Source organism: Falco peregrinus, chromosome Z, assembly GCF_023634155.1.
Source record: "Falco peregrinus isolate bFalPer1 chromosome Z, bFalPer1.pri, whole genome shotgun sequence".
NCBI lineage: Eukaryota > Metazoa > Chordata > Aves > Falconiformes > Falconidae > Falco > Falco peregrinus.
In genome coordinates, this window is record NC_073739.1 from 22493451 (window position 1) to 22514310 (window position 20860).

The 20860-nt window shown below is 46.0% G+C and overlaps 1 protein-coding gene across 3 annotated transcripts in view; it reads left to right on the top strand.

The window, feature by feature from the left end:
* The window catches only part of LOC101916893 (E3 ubiquitin-protein ligase TRIM36), a 31532-nt gene extending 16217 nt beyond the window's left edge, over window positions 1-15315 (top strand). For all 3 annotated transcript variants that reach the window (XM_055791397.1, XM_055791395.1, XM_055791396.1), the window contains 8 exons: window positions 555-880; window positions 4101-4247; window positions 5312-5407; window positions 6318-6571; window positions 7202-7326; window positions 7867-8157; window positions 8461-8758; window positions 10280-15315. In XM_055791397.1, coding sequence (XP_055647372.1) covers window positions 555-880; window positions 4101-4247; window positions 5312-5407; window positions 6318-6571; window positions 7202-7326; window positions 7867-8157; window positions 8461-8758; window positions 10280-10634 — 1892 coding nt within the window. In that variant the 3' untranslated portion in view covers window positions 10635-15315. The remainder of the gene's footprint in view (window positions 1-554; window positions 881-4100; window positions 4248-5311; window positions 5408-6317; window positions 6572-7201; window positions 7327-7866; window positions 8158-8460; window positions 8759-10279) is intronic.
* The last annotated feature ends 5545 nt before the right edge of the window (window positions 15316-20860 follow it).

Sequence of the window (20860 nt, forward strand, 5' to 3'; positions counted from 1 at the left end):
GACTAAATGATTTGGCTGAGATTTCATATTGGTAATATCTAGTTCTCTTGTTTTCCCTTTAATTTTTTATTTGTCTTTTGAGATGAGCCAGATAAATTAGACTCATCCAAAACAAACTTTGGGGAGCTTGAAGCTGGCTATCTGTGTCTGGGAATAACCTGTCTCATTCTGGGAATAAGCATCTTTTCAGTATGGGCAGCCAGTTAGCCTAAAACTGGTTTCTGGAGGGTTTTGTGTTCAGTGTTTTGAAAGGCAGCAGATTGAGTGCATCCAAAACTAGAAGAAGACAACAGTATTGGAACAGATAAATTCATCTTAACATGGAATTGAGTTTCAGAGTAGTAGTTTGTGGTGGCCCCTGGACTTGGGCATTACACTACCTTGTCATGGCAAATACATTCCCTTTGGCTTGGCAGACTGCATATGCGTTGGGATTGTACTGGTTTGGATGATGCGCTACAATAGTTTGGAATGGGTTCATAAATTCCTGTGCTTCTCCCTCTAAACCTCTTCTGTTTATGCTCCTTCTAAATCAGGATTTGGTGTCTACACAGGCAGAAAACACAATTCAGTGACTTCTAGATTGAGTCTATTTCCTTGTCCGGGTTGCCAGAGGAATATTGATCTTGGAGAACGTGGCATCAATGGCTTATTTCGCAACTTTACTTTGGAAACGATCGTGGAAAGATACAGACAGGCAGCCAGGGCAGCCATTGCTATTATGTGTGATTTCTGCAAGCCTCCACCTCAAGAATCCACTAAGAGCTGCATGGACTGCAGTGCAAGCTATTGCAATGAATGTTTCAAAGTACACCATCCTTGGGGAACTGTGAAAGCCCAGCATGAATATGTAGCACCAACCACCAACTTCAGACCTAAGGTAGGTATAACATACCTTACAGAATTTGGGTTGCAGCATTTGCATATAGCTTCAAACGTATCTGTGCAACAGTAGTTGCTTATTGGGACCATTGTTGCTTTATTGACTCCAGCTGTTATTTATTGAGTGAAACGTAAGTTTCTGTTCTTGTTGATGCTGAAGTGGTTGTTATTGGAGGGGGCACTGAAAACATGTTTTAAGGTGACACTAAAACCAAGGATGCTTTACTTGCGGGAGTGGATCATGTTATTTGTCATTTTGGTTCTTTTTTTTTTCCTTCTGTTTTTGGAAGAGTAAATGGTCTTGAACATCTAGAATGGCAGTGCTTTTCTCTAAAAGTACGGGTAAGGAGGATGCCTGTGTGCAGTAAACTTAAAAAACCCAACACAACTGGCCTCCCCCCTGCCCCTTTAAAGCAGGTTTCCTTTAGATGTTTTGTGCTTGAGCTTGATCCATCACAAAGCCATCTCCTTTCTTGCCTTCTTCTTTGCACCTAGCAATAGCAAAAGGTGGAGTTCAGGTCTCCATTGTTATTACACCCTGTTATTTTTTTTAGCTATAGCAGAGGAGAAGAATGTAATGGCAAGTTTTCTACTTTACGTGCTGCTACTGCTGCACTTGTACAAAACCGAGTGATTGTGAAGTGCTGTTACTGTTGTTTTTCCTGCTAATCATGGTGCAGAACATGGCAGTGCCTTATTGAATTTAAGTTACATGATAGGAGGAATTGTCACAGCTGCCATCTCTCTAACAAGGGACCACAGTAAGTCTTAATGTCCCAGCACTTGCTGCATGCCTGTGGCCAGTGACCTCACTGGAGGTCCAGCAGATAGCAGGAATGCTAATGTTCAAGGAGTCCTGATTAATTTTTATTAAGTTAAGTAAATTTGATGAATGTGCAATGTGTACAAGGCTCTTGCTGGTGGTGTACCTTCTTTCTGAAGCCGCAAAAATTTGAGCCTCAAAGGTTAGCGAGCAGATGATAGTGAACATGCAGAAGTCCGCTTACTGCTGTCTTGAGTCTAACACATTCATTCCAGTTAAGAGCAAGCATGTGCTTGATGTGCTTTAAAATGCGCTAGCACACACCTGTCTTGTCTCTTTATAGGATAAATGAACAAGGTAAAAGTTTGCATGCTGTCTTCTGGCTCTTGGTCTAAAATGCTGTACAGCTCCTTAAAAACTTTCGTTCTATGGTATCTAAATCCTTAAAATACCAAGGGCATCTTGTGATCCGTGTGTATTCTTAAAGGTACCATATGTTGTTATACTACATGCAGCCTGAATTTGATTTTAAAAGTCAGTAGTTGAATTATCCTGAAGTAGAGCAAAGGAGGGGGAGAAGTGATTTAGACCATCCTGTCCTTGATTTATCACGTGTATACATGTGTGGGATTTAGCTTTTTTAAATAATGTGTGAAGACAGATGTACTATTTAAAAAAAAAGAACCCCCTCCCCGCCCCGAACTATGCTATAGTTAAATTGACTATAGATACATCTACTATGTAGGAAGACTTCCCAGCAACAGTAAACTGATGTTTACTGTGCTCTTATAGAGACTTTTTTGAGGACTGCTTGAGCTTAATAGAAAGAAAAAAAGAAAGAAAAGTGCATTTTTCATTGCACTGCATTGTTAAGACCTGAACTGAATGCATGGAGTATTTGCTGGTCTCCTAAACAATGTTCTCAGTCATCACTTTCGTTTAGAACCAGACTGGACAGCACTTTGTAACGTATATGGTGGGGATGGGAGAAGCACATACTGGGCTGATTGTTCTTGAATTTTAAGAGAACTAGACAAGGTAATCTGCTGACCTGCCTCTAGCTTGTGTGCTATAATTCTTGCTTATATGAGCTATGCCCTGCTGTGGAAAAATTACTGCCACAGACTAACAGCATGACTGCATGACTTTTTGGAGATGTGAGATGTCTACCTGCACAGCTCATTTTCCTGAAAGTTCCCTATTTTTCTTTCTTTTTCTCAAATCCAGCAGTCAATGAAAATGAGATAGCTTATGACATATTCTGCTTAATGATAGTCTTTTGTACCAAGATGGCAGTGAGATTAGTGTCTTTGGGCTTTTCACCATAGCCTAAGATAACATTTGGGGGCTTGAAAGCTGGTTTTGGACATGGCCTGCTATTTGAGATTAGTGTGCTCATGTTTACGCTACTCACAATTTTCTCCTTCTGTGCCCTTTTCTGTCCTTTTTTGTGTGTGTGTCTGAAAAGGTGATACTTTTAAAACTTGAGTATTGGCACAGCTATCTTGTTCTTGCATATTGGCACACCTGTCTTGTTCTTTTGCTTGACATGCAATGGAAAAGCTTTGTCAAGAGCTCTTCTGTGGTAACAGGGAGTAGATGGACCCAAATCAAATGCTGTCTTTCAGTCCTCTGGAATGAGGCAAAATGTTATTTGTTTGTTTCTTTTTTTTTTTTTTTTTTTTTTTTAACAACCTTTCCTCCCATTTTAGATAGGTTTATGTGTTGCTTGAGCTTGGAGTTGAGCAGCACTTCCCCCCACTTTGAGGAGTTATTTCAATATGTTCAGTTTTTGAAAGATGATTTTTAGTGAACACCAGCATTTTTGCAATGTTGTTTATGCTGATACTGGAATTAGCGCTCAGCATGAACAACTTGTAATTGGAGTCAGACAGAGAAGCTGAAACACTGGAGCCTTTTGTCTTTAAAATGACTGTGACTGGCGGTGGCTGCGTTTCATTTGTTGCTCCAAGAGTAGCGGCTATGTGGCTGGTCAGAGTGTAGCTTAGACTCAAATCATTACAGTATTATGTCAGCTTTTGCTTTAAGAAACAGTTCATGGCTGTTTCAAGAGATGCTGGCATGGACATGGTTAAATTTGACAGGATGGGTATGTTATATATTGCATTTACAGAACAGGAGTGTAGGGAGCTTGAGGCATGCAAACAGCTTCAGGGATTAGCAAAACAGTTGATTGCAGTATAGAGGCTATGTGGTGTGTACGCTGACATTGCCACGTGTTTACTCACTGTTAGACTTCGTCAGACTGTGTGTGTCCATCTGCTGCCTTTCACTGGTGTGGACAAATATAGAAGAGGGAAGATAAACCGAATATAAAAAAATCTACTGATGAAATCAGACACAGATGTGGGATGCTTGAGAGTTTTGATGATTTGTTAAGCACCTCAGTTTTTAGAAGCACACCTGTGTTCTCTCTGCTCTCTATTTTTTTCAGATTTTGATGTGTCCAGAACATGAAATGGAGGGGGTGAACATGTACTGTGAAATCTGCAGAAGGCCTGTTTGTCACCTTTGTAAACTGGGTGGATATCATGCAAACCATAGAGTAACAACCATGAGCACTGCCTACAAAACCCTTAAGGTAAAAGTAAATATTGTTGGACCTGACCTTAGGAAGGGGAAGAGTAGTGAACGGCTGGTGTTAAGGGCAAGTTCCCTCTGGCAGGAAGCCAGGATGTGTGTTTAGAGGACACTGAACTAGTCATGAGGCATGCTGTTGTGCAATACCTGTTACTGTGTATATTAGTGTGGCATAGTGTGTGTCTGAGAAACTGTATTTTCTATGAGGTTTGAAACATAACCCCTTAGAAGTGTTTCCACCTTATTTTAGCCAAGTGTACAGCAGTATTGACCAGTGGAGAAGGTTTAAGCAGTTAACATTGAACAATCTAGCTTTCTGAAAATAACTGTCCTTGTGGCTTGGGTTAGCTGATGCTTTAGAAGCACTCCTGAAAACTTTGCATCTGAAGTGTCTGTTGGGACCTTATAAATTTCTGAAGTTGTGTAGCTGTTACTTCCCTAAGCACAGTACAACAGGGAAGACTTGCAAAGATTGCTTTGTTTTTAAAGAATGATTGCTGCTACCTCCTCTTCTTCCTTTTCTTCCTCTCTTCCTCGCAGGGAAAGAAAAAAAAGACCAGACCCGCCTGTCTTGTGCTCTTTGGCCTCCTTGCAAGTTTGCAAGGCTTTTCCTGTACAGCTGTTAACTCTTGCAACTAAGGAAGTGCAGAGACTCTCATAAGTTCATGCTTAGAACTACTCATTTTTCTAGCAAATCTTAATACAAATGACTTAATAACTAACAAGGCTTTTCTGTAAGTTTTAGTAATGTCCTGAAGCCTCATGTTCCTAGCCTTAAGAAAGGGTGACTCCTGTGGCTGAGGAAGAATGAGCCAGGTCAGGCAGTTGCCTCTTGTCTTTAGAGGCTGTGCCCCAAGCTCTGCTCACAGCAGTGGCCTGATGTCCCTGTGCAGCAATGGCAGGTCACCGAGCAATTCTGTGTGGGCTTGCTGCTCCTAACTGGTGGCAGGCTGTTGTCCTTTTAACTAGATCAGCTGAGTGCTAGCTGGATGACGTGCCTGTGCTGTTTGTCAGTTTGGGTGAGACACCCTTATTCTGCCAGCTTCCTATTTTTTTTTTTAATAGGAGAAACTTTCAAAAGATATCAAGTACCTCATCAGTAAGGAGAGCCAGGTGAAAGCTCACATCACCCAGCTGGATCTGCTGCTGAAAGAAACGGAGGTAAGAGTGACTTGCGGGTTGTCTGGGGATGGCCCTTGCAAAGACTTGAACTGTTTTCAGTGAAGTGTTGAAAATCCTTTTTTTTTTTTTTCAGTTAGCCAGTAGAACAATTTCTGAATGGTTTGTGTTGGTCGTGAATCATACACAATAAGACATAATCCTGACAGTGTGGGAAATCTGGGCAACATACAGAGTGAAGTTAAGTTTTGGGTGCTGCTGTTGAATTGAAATACAGCTTATTTGACACTTTAACCAAAGAGACATGTTTTACATTTACAGCTCTTGTGTATTAATGGTGCTGCACAGTTTATGCTGTCTGTTTACCTTGAGGATGTTGCAGTGAAATCAGAATTAAGGGAAAAATCTCCCTGCAGAAGAGTCATAGTTGGAAATCACATACAAGCTGAAAAAGACAATGGCAGAAATTGCAGGAGCTCCTGGACCTGCCTCTGTCTTGATACAGATTGTCTTTCTGTGCTTCTCAGTGCCTTTTGTTCAGGGCACTAGTCAGAGGTAGCACTACGGTTCTGAGGGCATCCGTGAGAAACTGGGCTGGACCTCTGGTTCGGGGTGATGGGGGAAGGTGGAAGAGCACCTAGCTCTTGGGCACAAAGACTTTGAGACTGACCTGCTTGCTTTTCCATGAGCTGTTTAGACAAATGCCATGCATAACTCAAGGCGCAGTCAGAGGAACACTTTCCTGCTCTTGGTTCTCGGTGTTAGGGTACTAAACGCTAGCTTGGGTGCAGCGCTGATCGCGTTGTCAGTCCCAAAGAGCACAACAGAGCTCATTAGTCTTGTCTGTCAAGCGCCTGACTAGATTGCTGTGATACCTTGAACAACCTTATGTATGTTTCTGTACACAGCCGCAGCTGTGGAATCTGTCCGAGTGTCTTTTGTTCCCTTCTAGTGCAACAGTGAAAGGGCTAAAGAAGAAGCATCTCAGAGTTTTGAGAAATTATTTCATGTCCTGGAAGAGAAGAAGTCTGCAGCCCTTAGGGCAATTGAAGCTTCTAAGACTTTAAGGCTGGAGAAATTGCAAATGCAAGCAGAAGAATACCAGGGGCTCCTGGAAAATAATGGCCTTGTCGGATATGCCCAAGAAGTGCTTAAAGAGACTGATCCATCTTGTTTTGTTCAAACAGCAAAACAACTTCACGTCAGGTATCTGAATTACCTTCTGTTTGAGGGACGGGTACCCTTCCAGGATGTCTGGTCAGCCGTATTGTTTTGACACCTCCTAGCAAAGTACGGAATGTCTTGCGGAGGCTCAGGAGGTGGTCCCGGTACCGTTCAGTAGCAGTAATTAGAGTGTGCGTTCAAAAACAGCACGCAGGAGGGGCCCTGTCCTGTGGCAAGACCGAGCCTCCCTCAGTAGGACTGCAGTGGAAGGGCGGCTTGTTCAGCTCACTGCCGCATTCCTTTGCTCAGAGATTGTATCGGGTATTTGCAAGTTAATCAAACATGTCTCTTCCGGCTTTAAACGCTTTCATCTTAATGGCTACTCTCCATGAGTGCTTCACACCTATTTTGCTCTTTGAGCATAATGCCTCAAATTGTTAAAATGCTCTGCCAAGAGAATTGCCTGTTCCTTACCTTTACGCGGATGTACAAACAGCCTTTAAATGTTGCCTTTGAATTCTGTCTAGAGAGGCAGAACTTTCTGGGAGGTATCAGTAACTATATGAAGATGGAACTTTTTGGAAAGCAAAGCTTAGCAATTTTGTTTAAGGAATGCACACACGTGAATTCCCTTTTCTCTCTTCTGCCATGCCTCTGCTTCTGCGCTGTCAGAATCCAAAAAGCTACCGAATCTCTGAAGAGCTTCAGGCCAGCAGCTGGAGCTACTTTTGAAGACTTTGTGGTGGACATCGCCAAGCAAGAAGAGATCCTTGGTGACTTGTCTTTCCATTCCAATGGTAAGTTGCGAGCGCACCAGCTCATTGTCAAGTTACAGCTTTAAGGGCTGCTCTGAAAGAGGCAAAACTTAGGCAGGGCTGCAGCTGCAGAAGTCAGTCTTGTGACTTGTGTTGTCCTTTCTGTCTCTGTGATCCACAAGGCATTACCTGGCAGCAATGTAATGAAGCTTCAGCTTTGGTAACGAAGCTAAGACGCCATTGCTTTCAGTGCCAGTTAACACTGGCTTCCAAAATATTGTAGATCAGTAATACTAGGTCTTTGCAGATGCTTTTTGTTGCACGACAAAAAAGAACAGTTTTCATACGCTTTTTTAGCTGCCAGTAGAAACGAACGATACAACTTTGAAAGTAAAAACAGAAAGCGAAGGTTTTATTTAAGTGCACATCCAGAACCATCCTCATCTGCACTCGTGAACTGAGCCAGGTTCCCCCCTGCGACTCATGGTGCTGTAGCCACTCAACAAAGGGCTTGTACATGAATTCTAGACCAAGGTGTATCTAAATGTGAGGGTTATGCCTCCTGAGTCTCTGTCGTTCCAGGTCTGGAAATACCAGAGATCAATGAAGAGCAAAGCAGAATATACAACCAAGCTCTGATCAGCTGGGAATGCCCTGGGAATGTCGACTCGGCTGATATCTATGTCCTTGAATATCGTAAGCTTAATAGAGAAGACGAGACTGAGATGTGGCAGGTCGAAGTTTGCAGCAAGAGCAAAGTAATATCTGATCTTGATGATGACAGCAGCTATGCCTTTAGAGTTCGTGGATATAAAGGCTCCATCTGTAGCCCTTGGAGCCGAGAAGTTGTTTTGCGTACTCCTCCAGCTCCAGGTATGGGGTTTTCTTCTTTCCGCAAGGTGCTGGATCTGTGTCTGTCGGTGTTGAGAGCTGTGCGTACGTAGTTCCAGTAGCTCCCAGACTTTGACTATACAGTTACTAGTTGCATAAATGTTGAGAAGCACTGTTAATGGGTTAAGTAGGTAGCATGCTGAGACTGTGTTAAATTGCATGATGTTCCTGGTAGCCTTCAGAAGTGGGAAATCCCAGTGCCAGTGTATATGCAAATGTAGTTTATAAGCACAGGAGGCCAAATACCTAACTAAGAGGACAATTTTTTGGGATACTGTTTTTCAGTTTTCAGTTTTCTTTTTGATGACAAATGTGGGTACAACAGTGAACATCTCCTGCTGAACCCAGGAAGAACCTCTGTGGAGAGCAGGGCTGGATTTCCTCTGCTGCTGGGATCTGAGCGCGTGCAGGTCGGATGCTACACAACCTTGGATTACATCATTGGTGACACTGGGATTGCCAAAGGGAAGCACTTCTGGGCTTTTCACGTGGAAGCCTATTCATACCTGGTGAAAGTGGGAGTTGTTTCTAGCCACAAGATAAATAAATTGTTCCATAATAGCCATGACGTGACCAGCCCAAGGTAAATTGCATACTCTTGCTTAACACATGTTTTATAGAAGGAGATGTCTTTTTTAAAATATAAATAAAGAGCGGTTCTGGCCTCAATTAGTACACAAGGTGAACCTAACGAGTGCAAAGTAGCTTGAAGGATATGGTGTAAGCAGGTTGTCCTGTTCATCGTCTAAAGTTAGCGGGGAAAATGTGCTAGTTACCCAGAGTCCTATTTTCTTTCTTTTGAGGGTAGAAATCAGGTTTCTATAGATGTCAAGATATGTCACTTAAAGCAAGAAGGTAAAAAAGACAAATATTGCAAGATTGAAGCAATGCTTAATTGTCAGTAGTAAGACTCCGCCTTCATTCCTTAAGCATGCTAAGTTTGGCAGCCATTCAGAGGTACGATGTTCACTGTGCACATCTGTGTATCTTTGCTGTAGCTTGTGTCACGGTGGATTCCAAGCCACTGGCTTATCCCAGGCTGTGTGCTTGCATGTGGTACTGGAGTGCTAACTGAGGAGAAGCTCAGTGGACAGTGGACAAACGAGCAAAAAAGATTTCCAGCTCTCAATTACAGCTGTACTAAGCCTGGACGTGCCTAAGAACTGCAGGCTGGGAGGCTGTCTGCTGGGGACTCTGAACTTTTCCAGGAATCTGACAGATGTATTGGCTTCCTCCTGGAAGTGTAAGAAAGCCAATGTCTTGAGCTGCTTAAAGTCAGATGGAGCCTTTTTGCAAAGTGAGGACTTAGATCCTGATTTCCTGATCTCTTTTTCCGTATCCACACAAATATCTGGAAAAGTTGAGCTGACACACATCCAGCCTCCCACCAGAAACGCAAATCTAGGTAGGAATTGTCTGCACAGAAGAATGTCTGCTTCTGCAGTCTGACTTCTTCTGGGGACAGAAGCAGGGGGAAAAGCAAGTAGACTGAACAAAGCTGGCTACAAACTTTTCCCCAGTAACCAGCTGGGAAACAGGGGTTCAGGGAAGCCTCCAGGCAGTGCACTTTAAAAGCAACAAACAAAGTGGCAAGCCAAACAAACCAGATGCACCAAAACCCGAAGCCTACTGTGTTGTGTTGTGAATTTTAAAAGGCAATGTAATACAGCAGTGGTGTGGAAAAGTCATAGAACAACAGTAATGTTAAACGTATTTACTGGTGTCGCTTAACGTTATGTAAATGAAGTTAAATGTATCTTGTCTGTAATGGTTAGTCATTTTCGCTAAATTACTTCTCAAGTTAACTAATTTACTGTTCCTGTAGGTTCATTAATGATTGCCTAGCATGAGTACACTCAGATACACCTGTTCCTTAGTAAAGCCTTCTGTGGTCTCATCCGTATTAGTGTTTAGCTGTTATTGTTTGAAGTGGCCCATGTGAGTGTCCTCCACCTACGACAGGCATCTTCCCTCCTGCCTTAGGTAGATTTTTACCCCACAAGGTTTTCCAGGTAATTGTGTAGTGTTACGTATCTTATGGAAGTGTTTTCTCCACTTCACATCACTGTTCCCACAAAAACAAACAGTTGTTTTTCTGTTCCAGATACGAGCAAGACAGTGGTCATGACAGTGGGAGTGAAGATACCTTCTCTGACTCATCGAAGCCTTGCACTCTGGTCACTTTAGGCATGAAGAAGTTCTTCATCCCCACGACACCTGCTGCCCCCAAGGATCCAGCAAGCAGAATCCTTCCCCTGCCATCGTGCTTGGGCATCTGCCTTGATTGTGACAATGGCAAGGTGGGGTTTTATGACGCAGACCGCATGAAATGCCTTTATGAGTGCAAGGTGAACTGCTCTGGCATAATGTACCCAATGTTTGCCTTAATGGGTGGCGCAGCCATTCACCTTGAGGAAGCTGTCACAGCGAAGTATGAGGAGTACCACGACAACGTTTAGTGCAGTAACCTCTTTCTATTGCTGCTCTGAGATGGAGAATGACGGCAGGAGAGCTCTACCTTGTCCCGATTAATTATGTTCTACATATATGTTGCTCACAAGTCTCTCTGTCATGTCTTTTTTAAACGCGTTGTCCAGACACTTCCCACACCAGTGTGAACTGTTCTGGGAACTCTCCTGCCTTTCTCGTGATCTGTGTGATGCTGTTCTCTACGGACTTTCTTGGCAGGAGGAAGCAGGAAAGAAGTTTAACTAGCAACCAAGATCACTCCTCATGGGTAGAAATCTGCCTTCTATGTAACTTAAATTCTTACGTAGTCAGTTTTGCACTTAATGAACAAAGCTGACAGCGTGTGATTGCTGTTCTCCTTTTAAGATACCTGCCTGAAATGCCTCTGAGGGATCAAACGCCTTCCAAATAACCCCAGAGCACCGGGGTTGGGCCTTTCAGCACGAAAAATTATACACCAGACAGAAGTCGGAACTGCATATGAACGTTTAGCTTGTATTTGGAAAGAGAAGGGTAAACTAGAATACGATTGCATGTCATATACCTTTGATGTGGCTGTAAGCTAGAACTCTGACACCTGGCGTCATGCAGTTGGTGGCATAATGATAAGTTTCTTTACTCTTCTGGGCTTTTACTATAGGCTGTAAACAATAGAGTGCAATTCTACTTGAAGTACAGAATTCAATGTCCAAAATCAAAGGTGTTTGCATGTGTGAGTAGTTGTACCTGGTATTTAGGCAAAAGCAAATGAGTTCTTGACATCAGTTGTAATATGTGAACGTTAAATAATCAGGTATTTCTTAATTTTTTTTATCTAGTAGCAGCTTGTTTTTCTAGTAAGAATGTAAAAAATGCACTGATTAAGTTATGAGACCCTATTTCTGCCTTAAAGGATGTCTCCCCTCAAATTTCTGTTCCCGTCATGTTAAAAACTATCCCACGGTAGTTCTTCATAGAAACACAGAACTACAGATCGGTTTGGGTTGGAAAAGACCTTTCAAAATCATCTAGTACAACCCCCTGCCATGGGCAGGGATATCTTTCACTAGATGAAGTTGTTCAAAGCTCTCTTCAACCTGACGTTGAGCACTTCCAGAGATGGGACATCCACAGCTGCTCTGGGCAGCCCGTTCCAGGGTCTTCCCACCTTCAGTGTTAGAAATGTCTTCCTTAAATCTGATCTAAACACACCCTTGTTACCTTTAAAACCGTTGCCCCTGGTCCTGGCTTTACCAAGGCCTGTAGAAAGTTTCTCTCCATCATTCTTGCAAGCCCTCCTTATCTACGGAAAGGCCACAGTGAAGTCTCCCTGGGGCCTTCCCTTCTCCAGGCTGAGTAAGGCCAACTCTCTCAGCCTTTCCAGGGTGTTCCAGCCTTCTGATCATTTCTGTGGGCCTCCCCTGGACCTGCTTCACGCTGGGGGCCTCAGAGCCAGATGCAATACTCCGCGTGGGGTCTTAGGAGAGCAGAGTGGGAGAATCCACTCCCTTGCCCCTCTGGCCACCCAGCAGCCCAGGATGCAATTGGCTTTCTGGGCTGTGGGTGCGCATCGCTGGTACAAGTTCGATTTTTCACCCACCGGGATGTCCAAGTCCTTCTCTGCAGGGCTGCTCTCCATCCCCAGTCTGTATTGATACCAGGAGGTTGCCCTGACCCGGGTGCAGGACCTTGCGCTTGGCCTCGGTGAACCTCATGAGGTTCACATGGGCACACTTCTCAAGCCTGTCATGGTCCCTCTGGCGACTGAACTGCTCAGCTTGGTGTCAACTGCAGACTTGGTAAGGGTGCACCAAATCCCACTGTCTGCTCTTAGTGGAGGTACTACCAGTGCCAGTAGAAACCCCTCCCTGAGGGACACCACTTGTTCCTGGTTTCCACTTGCATGCTGAGCTGTTGACTATAAAACTCTTTGCCCATGGCCACCCAGGCAGTTCCTGCTCCATCCATCAAGCCCATCCCTCTCAAATTTAGAGGGAAGAATGTTGTGGGGGATCATATCAAAGGCCTGACAGCAGTCCAGGTATATGTCATCGGTAGCTCTTCCCTTGTCCGCTGATGCAGCCACTCCACCACAGAAGGCCACTAGAGGAGTCAGGCACAATTTGCCCGTGGTGAACCCTTGCTGGCTGTCGCTAATCACCTCCCTGTCTTCCGTGGGTTTTGAGATGCCTTCCAGGAGGATCCGTCATGTGCTCTTACTGGCCACGGCGGTGGACTGCATCTGTCGATAGAAATCTCTGTGAAAAAACATGGGGGTTACTTGCACTGTTAACTTGTGGTGTGGAAAAATCAGGATCTAAAGTGACGGATGTTTCTAATACATACTCGGTGCTTTCTAATTTGGGGATATGCTTTCTAATTTGGGGATAGTGTTGCGTCTTGATGAGTGTGTGTGAGAAGTATGCTTACTAAGTACATGTATACAGCTGTAGAGCTATGAAATGGGACCTGAAAAATCACAACACACTTAGAAGAATGTAGCTCATAATGCAAAACCTTTGTGCCCTTTGCTGTCTGAACTGTCGCACTGACCTGACCCAGAGCCCACCCCTCCCAGTGTCCGCTCTCCCAGGCCTCTGCCTGGTGGCCCCTGTCACCTCTAATCGGCAGGAACAGTATCTGGCCAAAATGCCATCCGTGCCAAGGTGAGCACGACAGCCCTGTCGGGGCTAGAAAGGCCCAGCAAGGGCACCTTCTTGTTGGGGTCTCACCCGCAAATGTTTCTGCCTTAGTGAGGCTGTGTGGAAGCCTGCTGCACAGCTTCGTTGTGTGCTTGTATGAGAAGCACTTGGGCGTCCCAGGCAGCAGCGGGGGAAGCAGTGGGTATCTCCTGGAACTTTCTCCTGCAGGAGAAATGGCAAATTGTCCCTCGTTACTTATCCTGTGGGTCATTGATTTTTGTAAAAGGTGGTTATCGTAGCCTTTCTTTCCCACTATGCCCTCCCCTTCACATTTCCTCCTGCTGTACTGGTAACCATCCTGCTACCCTTCTTTCTCCTCTCATCTTCTAAGGCTGACTAAAGGAGTCTTCCATACATGCACTCAGGCAAAGTCAAGGATGGCACAATTCTGTGTTTTCCTTCTTTTCATAGTCCTGAAACTGTATTTGCCCTTTTGGTCAATACCGAATATTAAGCTGACATTCACAAAGGTGGTTCCTGCAGTATTTTCCACACAGTCCTGTGGTCTAGTTGTACGTAAGCCATGCAGATAAGGGTTTCCCCACCTTGTGTGAATTCTGCATTTGTTAATGTTGAGTTTCCTCTGCTCGTTTACCTGATCACTTAGTCCTGAGGCTCCTGCAGCTCGTCATTCACTCCTAGACTTGAATGTTCCCGAGTAGCTTCATAAGTAACACAAATGTGATCCTTTTTTGTTTGCTTGCTTTTCCAGATCTTGGAAAGTTGTAAGTGAGAGTCAGAAAATCTCTTTCTGCTGTTAAAATTGGTTGTTCCTTCTACTTTTTTCCCTCTCGTTTAATAAACCGTGATTGGCTGGGCAAGCGCTGAAAACCTTTACACATTACTACGCTGTGTTGAGTAGGTGGCTGACGTTCTTGTGTGTGTGAGCCCAGCAGTCAAACAGACCCAGGAGACAGGATTCTCTCTTCGGTAGCTGTGATTCTCCCATTGCACAGTCACCATTTGCCTGTTCATCTATGAAACCCAGTGTCTGTCAGCTGAAGGCTGTAGATCACAGTGTTGAACTTTCCAGTTTGTTGTTCCCAGGCTAGATGTCCTTCCATAGACAAATGCATCATTTTTGGTTCCTCTGTTTCAGAAACTGGTCTAAACTAGAGGTTTTGCGTCATGGTTAGCACTGCCCAGTTCCACATTTGGATGCACCTGGACCAATACCATGAGGCTGCGGCGTTTTGTTAGTTCATAGAAAGATGCATAATCTGGAACAACTCCATCTTGGACACGAAGACGGTCTCTCAGACTCATTTATTAAAAGATAAATTGAGATTTACTGGTTTGAGAATATAGAAGTAAGACATAAAAAATTTGTCCTGTCTTCCGCCGCCCCCCCCCCCCCCCCCATTAGCTTTATCTAGCTTTATCTTACTTTCATTTAAGATTTGCTGTGCTATGCAATTACTTACTCTACTGGACAGAGCCTGATACTATTTTAAACATTTATCTGCCTTTTGGTATGTCTGCTTGTATTTATTTCGTTCTGAGTTTAAAAATGGATTTGGCTTTTGGTGTTACTTGAATACTTAGGATGCATTCATGACAGTACTCTGTGGTGCTTACTCCACCGTATTAAATGACCCCCCCCCCCCACTGTCAGAGGCACTGGCAACTCACTGTCAGAGTTGTTCGGCTACAATGGAAGCGTCACATTTCAGAACTACAGTTCAGCAGTACTTGGCTATCCAGATACTTATTTTTCCAGAACAATTTTCTTCCTACGGAACAGCACTTTACAATGTAGACTAAGCTAAGAATGGTGTGGTATTGTGTGGATCTTTGTGCAATATAGCTGTTTGGTGACTACTGTGTGATTTGCAAAGCTCCATGCAGGTGTGAATCATGTAGACACTTTTTAGATATCTAAAGCTTTAAAAAAACAGCCTTGTTTAAAAATATCCTGAAATGTAAACATGATGTGTGTGGTTCTTATTCTTTTTTTTTTTTTTTTTTTTGAATAAAAGCTGAAAATACAGGAGCTGGGTCGTTCCCATTATTACATTCCAGCTCTGCAGTACCCCGGCTGGAATTGTATTTCTTACAATTGATGGCAACAGGTGACTTGCAGGGAAAAAGTTCTCAAGCGTGCCCATAAACCAGTCACTCTAATTTGAGGAGAGGCTAAAGAATCTAGTTTGTCCTAATTGCCACATCAGGCTTTTACTTAAGCTGCTCTTTAGGAACTTGGCTGCCTGAGGGTCCCTCCCAGGGAGGGGAGGACAGTGTGTGTGCAGAAGAGCGTTGGCTCTTTGGCCTTTTCAAGGGAACCTACCCTTTCCCTAACAGAGGCAGAAGATGGCCCTTAGCTCTGCAGCTGAGCAGCCCAGCCAAGAGACCTGAGTGCGGTTGGACGGAGCTGCCTTGCTCTGCAGTTCTGCAAATTGGTGCCAGTGCTGGAATCTGCGTTTATTTGAAAGTATGGTGTTTCCATTTATCAACGCTGCTGCTTTTGGGATGCTTTTAAGTTCCAGCTTATGGTGGCAGCTGCCTTCAGGCCTGCTGTATGTGCACCTGCGAGTGCTGGAGGCTGTATTCACAGTGAGTGTCCTGTGACCTGTGCTGGTGTGGTTAAAGCAGCCGCAGAGCTGATATACGTACGTGTATACTCTGGGACAGCAGGGCTGGAGCTCCTGGGAAAGCAGGAGTGCTGAAACCAAGGGCAGTATTCTGCTGCATTTTCTCAGCTTTCCTGTTTGACTGCCATCCTCACGTACGTGGTTCAAAGACACAAAAGACATGTTCATTGCTTGAAGTGGAGTAAAACCACAAGAGAGAAGGGTGGCTGAAGAAGCGCAGGAAGCAATATTCCTGGCACCATGTCAGCAAATGAACGCAGAGCTGGCGGGCACTTAGAGCCATAGAATCATTGGGGTTGGAAAATATCTTTGAGATCATCATGTCCAACCGTTAACGCAGGACTGCCATGTCCATCAGTAAACCGTGTGGCTAAGCACCGCATCTATGTGTTTTTGAAACAGCTCCAGGGCTGGTGATTCCACCATGTCCCTGGGCAGCCTGTTCAACGCTTGGCCACCCTTTCAGTGAAGAAATTTTTCCCAATACCCAATCTAAACGTCCCCTGGCATAGCTTGAGGCTGTTTCCTCTTGTCCTGTCACTTGTTATCTGGGAGAAGAGACCAACCCCCACCTACCTACAGCCTCCTGTCAGGGAGCTGCAGAGAGCAGTAAGGTCCCCCCTGAGCATCCTCCTCTCCAGACTGAACAACTGCAGTTCCCTCAGCCAGTGCTCATACAGCTTGTGCTCCAGACCCTCACCAGCTTCACGGCCCTTGTCTGGACACGCTCCAGCATCTTGACATTGCTCTTGAAGTGAGGGGCCCAACACTGAACAGAGGACTGAAGGTTCAGCCTCACCAGTGCCCAGTGCAGGGGGACGGTCACTGCCCTGGTCCTGCTGGCCACACTGCTGGGGACACAGGCCAGGGTGCTGCTGGCCGCCTGGGCCCCCTGGGCACACTGCTGGCTCCTGCCCAGCCGGCCGTCACCCAGCACCCCCAGGCCCTTTCCCACCAGGCCCTTTCCAGCCGCTCTGCCCCAGCCTGTAGCGCTGCGTGGGGCTGGTGTGACCCAAGGGCAGGACCCGGCACTGAGCCCTGCTGAACCTCATACAACTGGCCTGGGCCCATCGCTCCAGCCTGCCCAGGTCCCTCTGCAGAGCCTCCTGCCCTCAGGCAGGTCAGCACTCCCCCGCACCTCGGTGTCATCTGCAAGCTCACTGAGGGTGCACTCGATCCCCTCATGCAGATCGTCAATAAAGATGTTAAACAGGACTGGACCCAGTACTGACCCCACCAGCTGGATGTAACTCTAGTCACCACCACTCTCCGGGCTTGGCTGTCCAGCCAGCTTTCATCAAGTGAGAGGTAGATCTGTCCAAGCCATGAGCAGCCAGTTTCTCCAGGAGAATGCTGTGGGTGATGGTGTCAAAGGCTTTACTAAGTTTCAGGTAGTCAACATGCACAGGCTTTCCCTCATCCATCAGGTGGGTCATCTTGTCATAGAAGGAGATCAGGTCTGTCAAGCAGGACCTGCCTGTCATAACCCCCTGCTGGCTGAGCCTGATCCCCTGGTTCTCCTGCATATGCTGCATGATGTAGCTCAGAATGATCTGCTTCCCATAACCTTCCCCAGCACTGAGGTCAGGCTGACATGTCTGTAGTTTCCCACATCCTCCTTCCCGCCCTTCTTGTAGACGGGCATCACACTGGATAACCTCCAGTTAACTGGGACCTTCCCAGTTTGCCAGGACTGTTGATAAATGATGGAGAGTGGTATGGTCAGTTCCTCCACCAGCACCCTCAGCACACTTGGGTGGATCCCACCCAGCCCTATATACTTCTGTACATCTCATTGGAGCAGCAGGTCACTAACTGTTTCGTCCAGGACTGTGCAGATTTCATTGTACTCCTCTTCATCCCTGGCTTCCAGCTCAGGGGGCTGAGTACCCAGAGAACAAATGGTCTTACTATTAAAGACTGAGGCAAAGAAAACATTAAGTACCTCAGCCTTTTCCTCGTCCTTTGTGACAATGTTCCCTGCTGCATCCAGTAAAGGATGGAGATTCTCCTCGGACCTCCTTTTGCTTCTAATATATTTGTAAAAACATGGCAATGGCCAGTCTGAGCTATAACTGGACTTTCACCTCTCTTAATGCATAACCTGACAACTTCCTTAGTCCTCCAGAGTTGGGTGCCCCTTCTTCCAAAGGTGGGAAACTCTCCTTTTCCCCCTGAGTTCCAGCCAAAGCTCTCTGTTCAGCCAGGCCAGTCTTCTGCCCCACCAGCTCATCTTTTGCCACGTGGGGACGGCCTGCTCCTGCACCTTTAAGACTGCCTTCTTGAGCAGTGTCCAGCTTTCCTGGAGCCTTGGCCCTTCAGGAATATCTTCTAAGGGACTCTGTCAACCACACTTCTAAACAGGCCAAAGTGAGCCCTCCAGAAGTCCAAGGTAATGGTCCTGCTGACCCCCTCCTTACTTCTCCGAGAAATGAAAACGCTATCATCTTGTGATCGCTGTGCCCAAGATCTCCTCTGACCACCACATCACCCACCAGTCCTTCCCTGTTTGTAAACACCAGGCCCAGTGGGGCATCTCCCCTGGCTGGGCAATGACCACCTGTGTCAGGCAGGTATCTTCCACACGCTCCAGGAACATCCTGAACTGTTTCCTCTCTGCTGTGTTGCATTTCCAGCAAATGCCCAGTAACTTGAAGTCTCCCACAAGAACAAAGGTAGTGATTGTGAGACTTCTAGCTGCTTGTACGTTTCGTCCACCTCTTCATGCTGGTTGGGTGGTCTGTAACAGGCCCACCAGGATATCCCCCCTGTTGGCCCTCCCCCTGATTTTTACCCATAAACATCCAACCCTGTTGTCACCATCATTCAGCTCTAGGCAGTCAAAACACTCCCTGACATACAGAGCTACCCCACCACCTCTCCTTCCTTGCTTATCCCTAAAGAGTTTGTAGCTAGCCATTGCAGCACTCCAGTTATACAAGTTATCCAACGATGTTTCTGTGATGGTGACTATGTCAGTCTCCCTGCTGCATGGTGGCTTCCAGCTCCTCCTGTTTGTTGCCCTTGCTTCAGACATTGGCATAGAGGCACTTCAGCTGTGCTGTCCATCTCACATCAAACACTGGTATGCCACTCTGAGGCTCATCTCTGATGATGATTAACAATTTTGTTTTATTCTCTTCACCCTTCCAAACTCTCCCGATGAGCTCTGTGAACTCCTGACCTGGGATCCTTTTCCCACTTTCAGATAGGTGAACCCTATCAGCTGCCATGTAAACTGACCCATGACCAAACCCCCCAAAATTTAGCTGGTGACACCAGGCTCGGAGCCAGGTATTGATCTGTGTGACCTGATCAGATGGCCCACAGTTCCCTGCAACTGGCAGGATAGAATAGAACCCTACTTGTGCTCCTGATCCCTCAGCCATTGCCCCAAGGCCCTGAGGTCTCTCTTGATTGCCCTCAGACTTCTCATTTGGACTTCATCATTGTCTGCTTGGGGATTTTCTAGTAACATCCCCTCCCCAGGCCCCAGGGAGGCAGCAGGCTTCCCTGTGGGTTGTGTCCAGCCAGCGCATTGGGCCCTCCGTTCCTCTCAGAGCAGAGCAGAGCCGCCAATGACAACCACATTTCTACTCCTCCTAGCAAAGCTGGTCGTGAAGCCTGGGGGTGACCGACTTTCCCTAGGCAGCTCCTCCACCCGGGATGAATTTTCATTCACATCATCATTTTACTGGCCCTCAGGTTCCAGAGCTGCATACCTATTGTGTAGGGGCAACAGGTGAATCACCTCCCAGCCTACTTCACCTTCCCAGGTACCTGAAGGAAGGAGTTTCATTCCTTCTCAGCTCTTGGGAGCACCCTTTCTGCCTGGTGGTGAGAGGGTAGGGGAGCCTCCGCTTCTTGTGGTGTGCCCATGCAGTGCATTTACCTCAGTGACAGCAGAGAGCAGCTCCGCCAGTCTCTCTCCCTCTCTACTCCTTAAACCTTTCTGCTTCACCTTTCAGCTCTGCCACCGGCCTGAGCAGATAGCCCACCTGCTCTCATCTCACGCAGGTGTTACCCCTGCTGCCCTCCGCTAGCAGCGGCAGGCTCAGGCAGCCCTGTGGCTGGGACAGTTACATATTTGCCTGGAGCCCTGTCTGGGTTGCCACGTGGCTTCTGGCACTGGCTTTTGGCTGAGTGGAAACCATGGCTAGGTTTCTTCTGGGGGCGGGGGGCGATGGCCACTACCAGGCCTCACCCTCTGGAGCCATCGGGAGGACAACCACACCATGGTCCCTTGGGGCTGCTTTTGCACATGTGAGGTTTGGCCGCCTGCACTCCTGCGTTCATGGTTTCACCGGTTCACAGAAAGCTCCCCACAGCCCCTTGGCATGCAATGCTCTGCTTTGGAGCACCTCTGCAGCAGTAGCACGTCTCAGAGGCTTCCTGAGATGCTTGCTGCCAGGGAAGACTGAGATGGTGCGTGGTCTTTGGCTCAGCTCCTATTCAATAACAGCTCTCTGAAAGCTTATTTCGAGGCTCAGAAAAACAAACAGTGCATCTGTGTGAGAAAGAACTCCAGTTTGCACTGGAGCCTCAAATTAGAAAGAAACGGCTTTGACTTGGCCTGAAGGATATTTCTAGCTCCTTGGCTAAATAATAAGGCTTTTTGTGTATTTATTGCCCAACTATAAACATTGCACTGGGAAAATCCAACTTCGTATGAAAGGATCCATTTGTTTTAGCGAGCCTGCCTGGTTTGACCAGCCTAGTCCTTGTTGTTAACCCTTTTATTCCTTCTGCCTCCTATCTCCCATAAGACATTTGTGAGGGAGAAATGGGAGATTCAAACACTATAAAAAATTGTTTCTGTCAAAAATTTATCTTTTCCTGCCCCTTTATTAAATTCTGCCTCCTCTTCACTCCAGCACACCCATATCAGCTCAGCTTTGGTGCAGTTATTTGATTTCCTGCTCTTTCTCAGGCCTGGAAAAAACT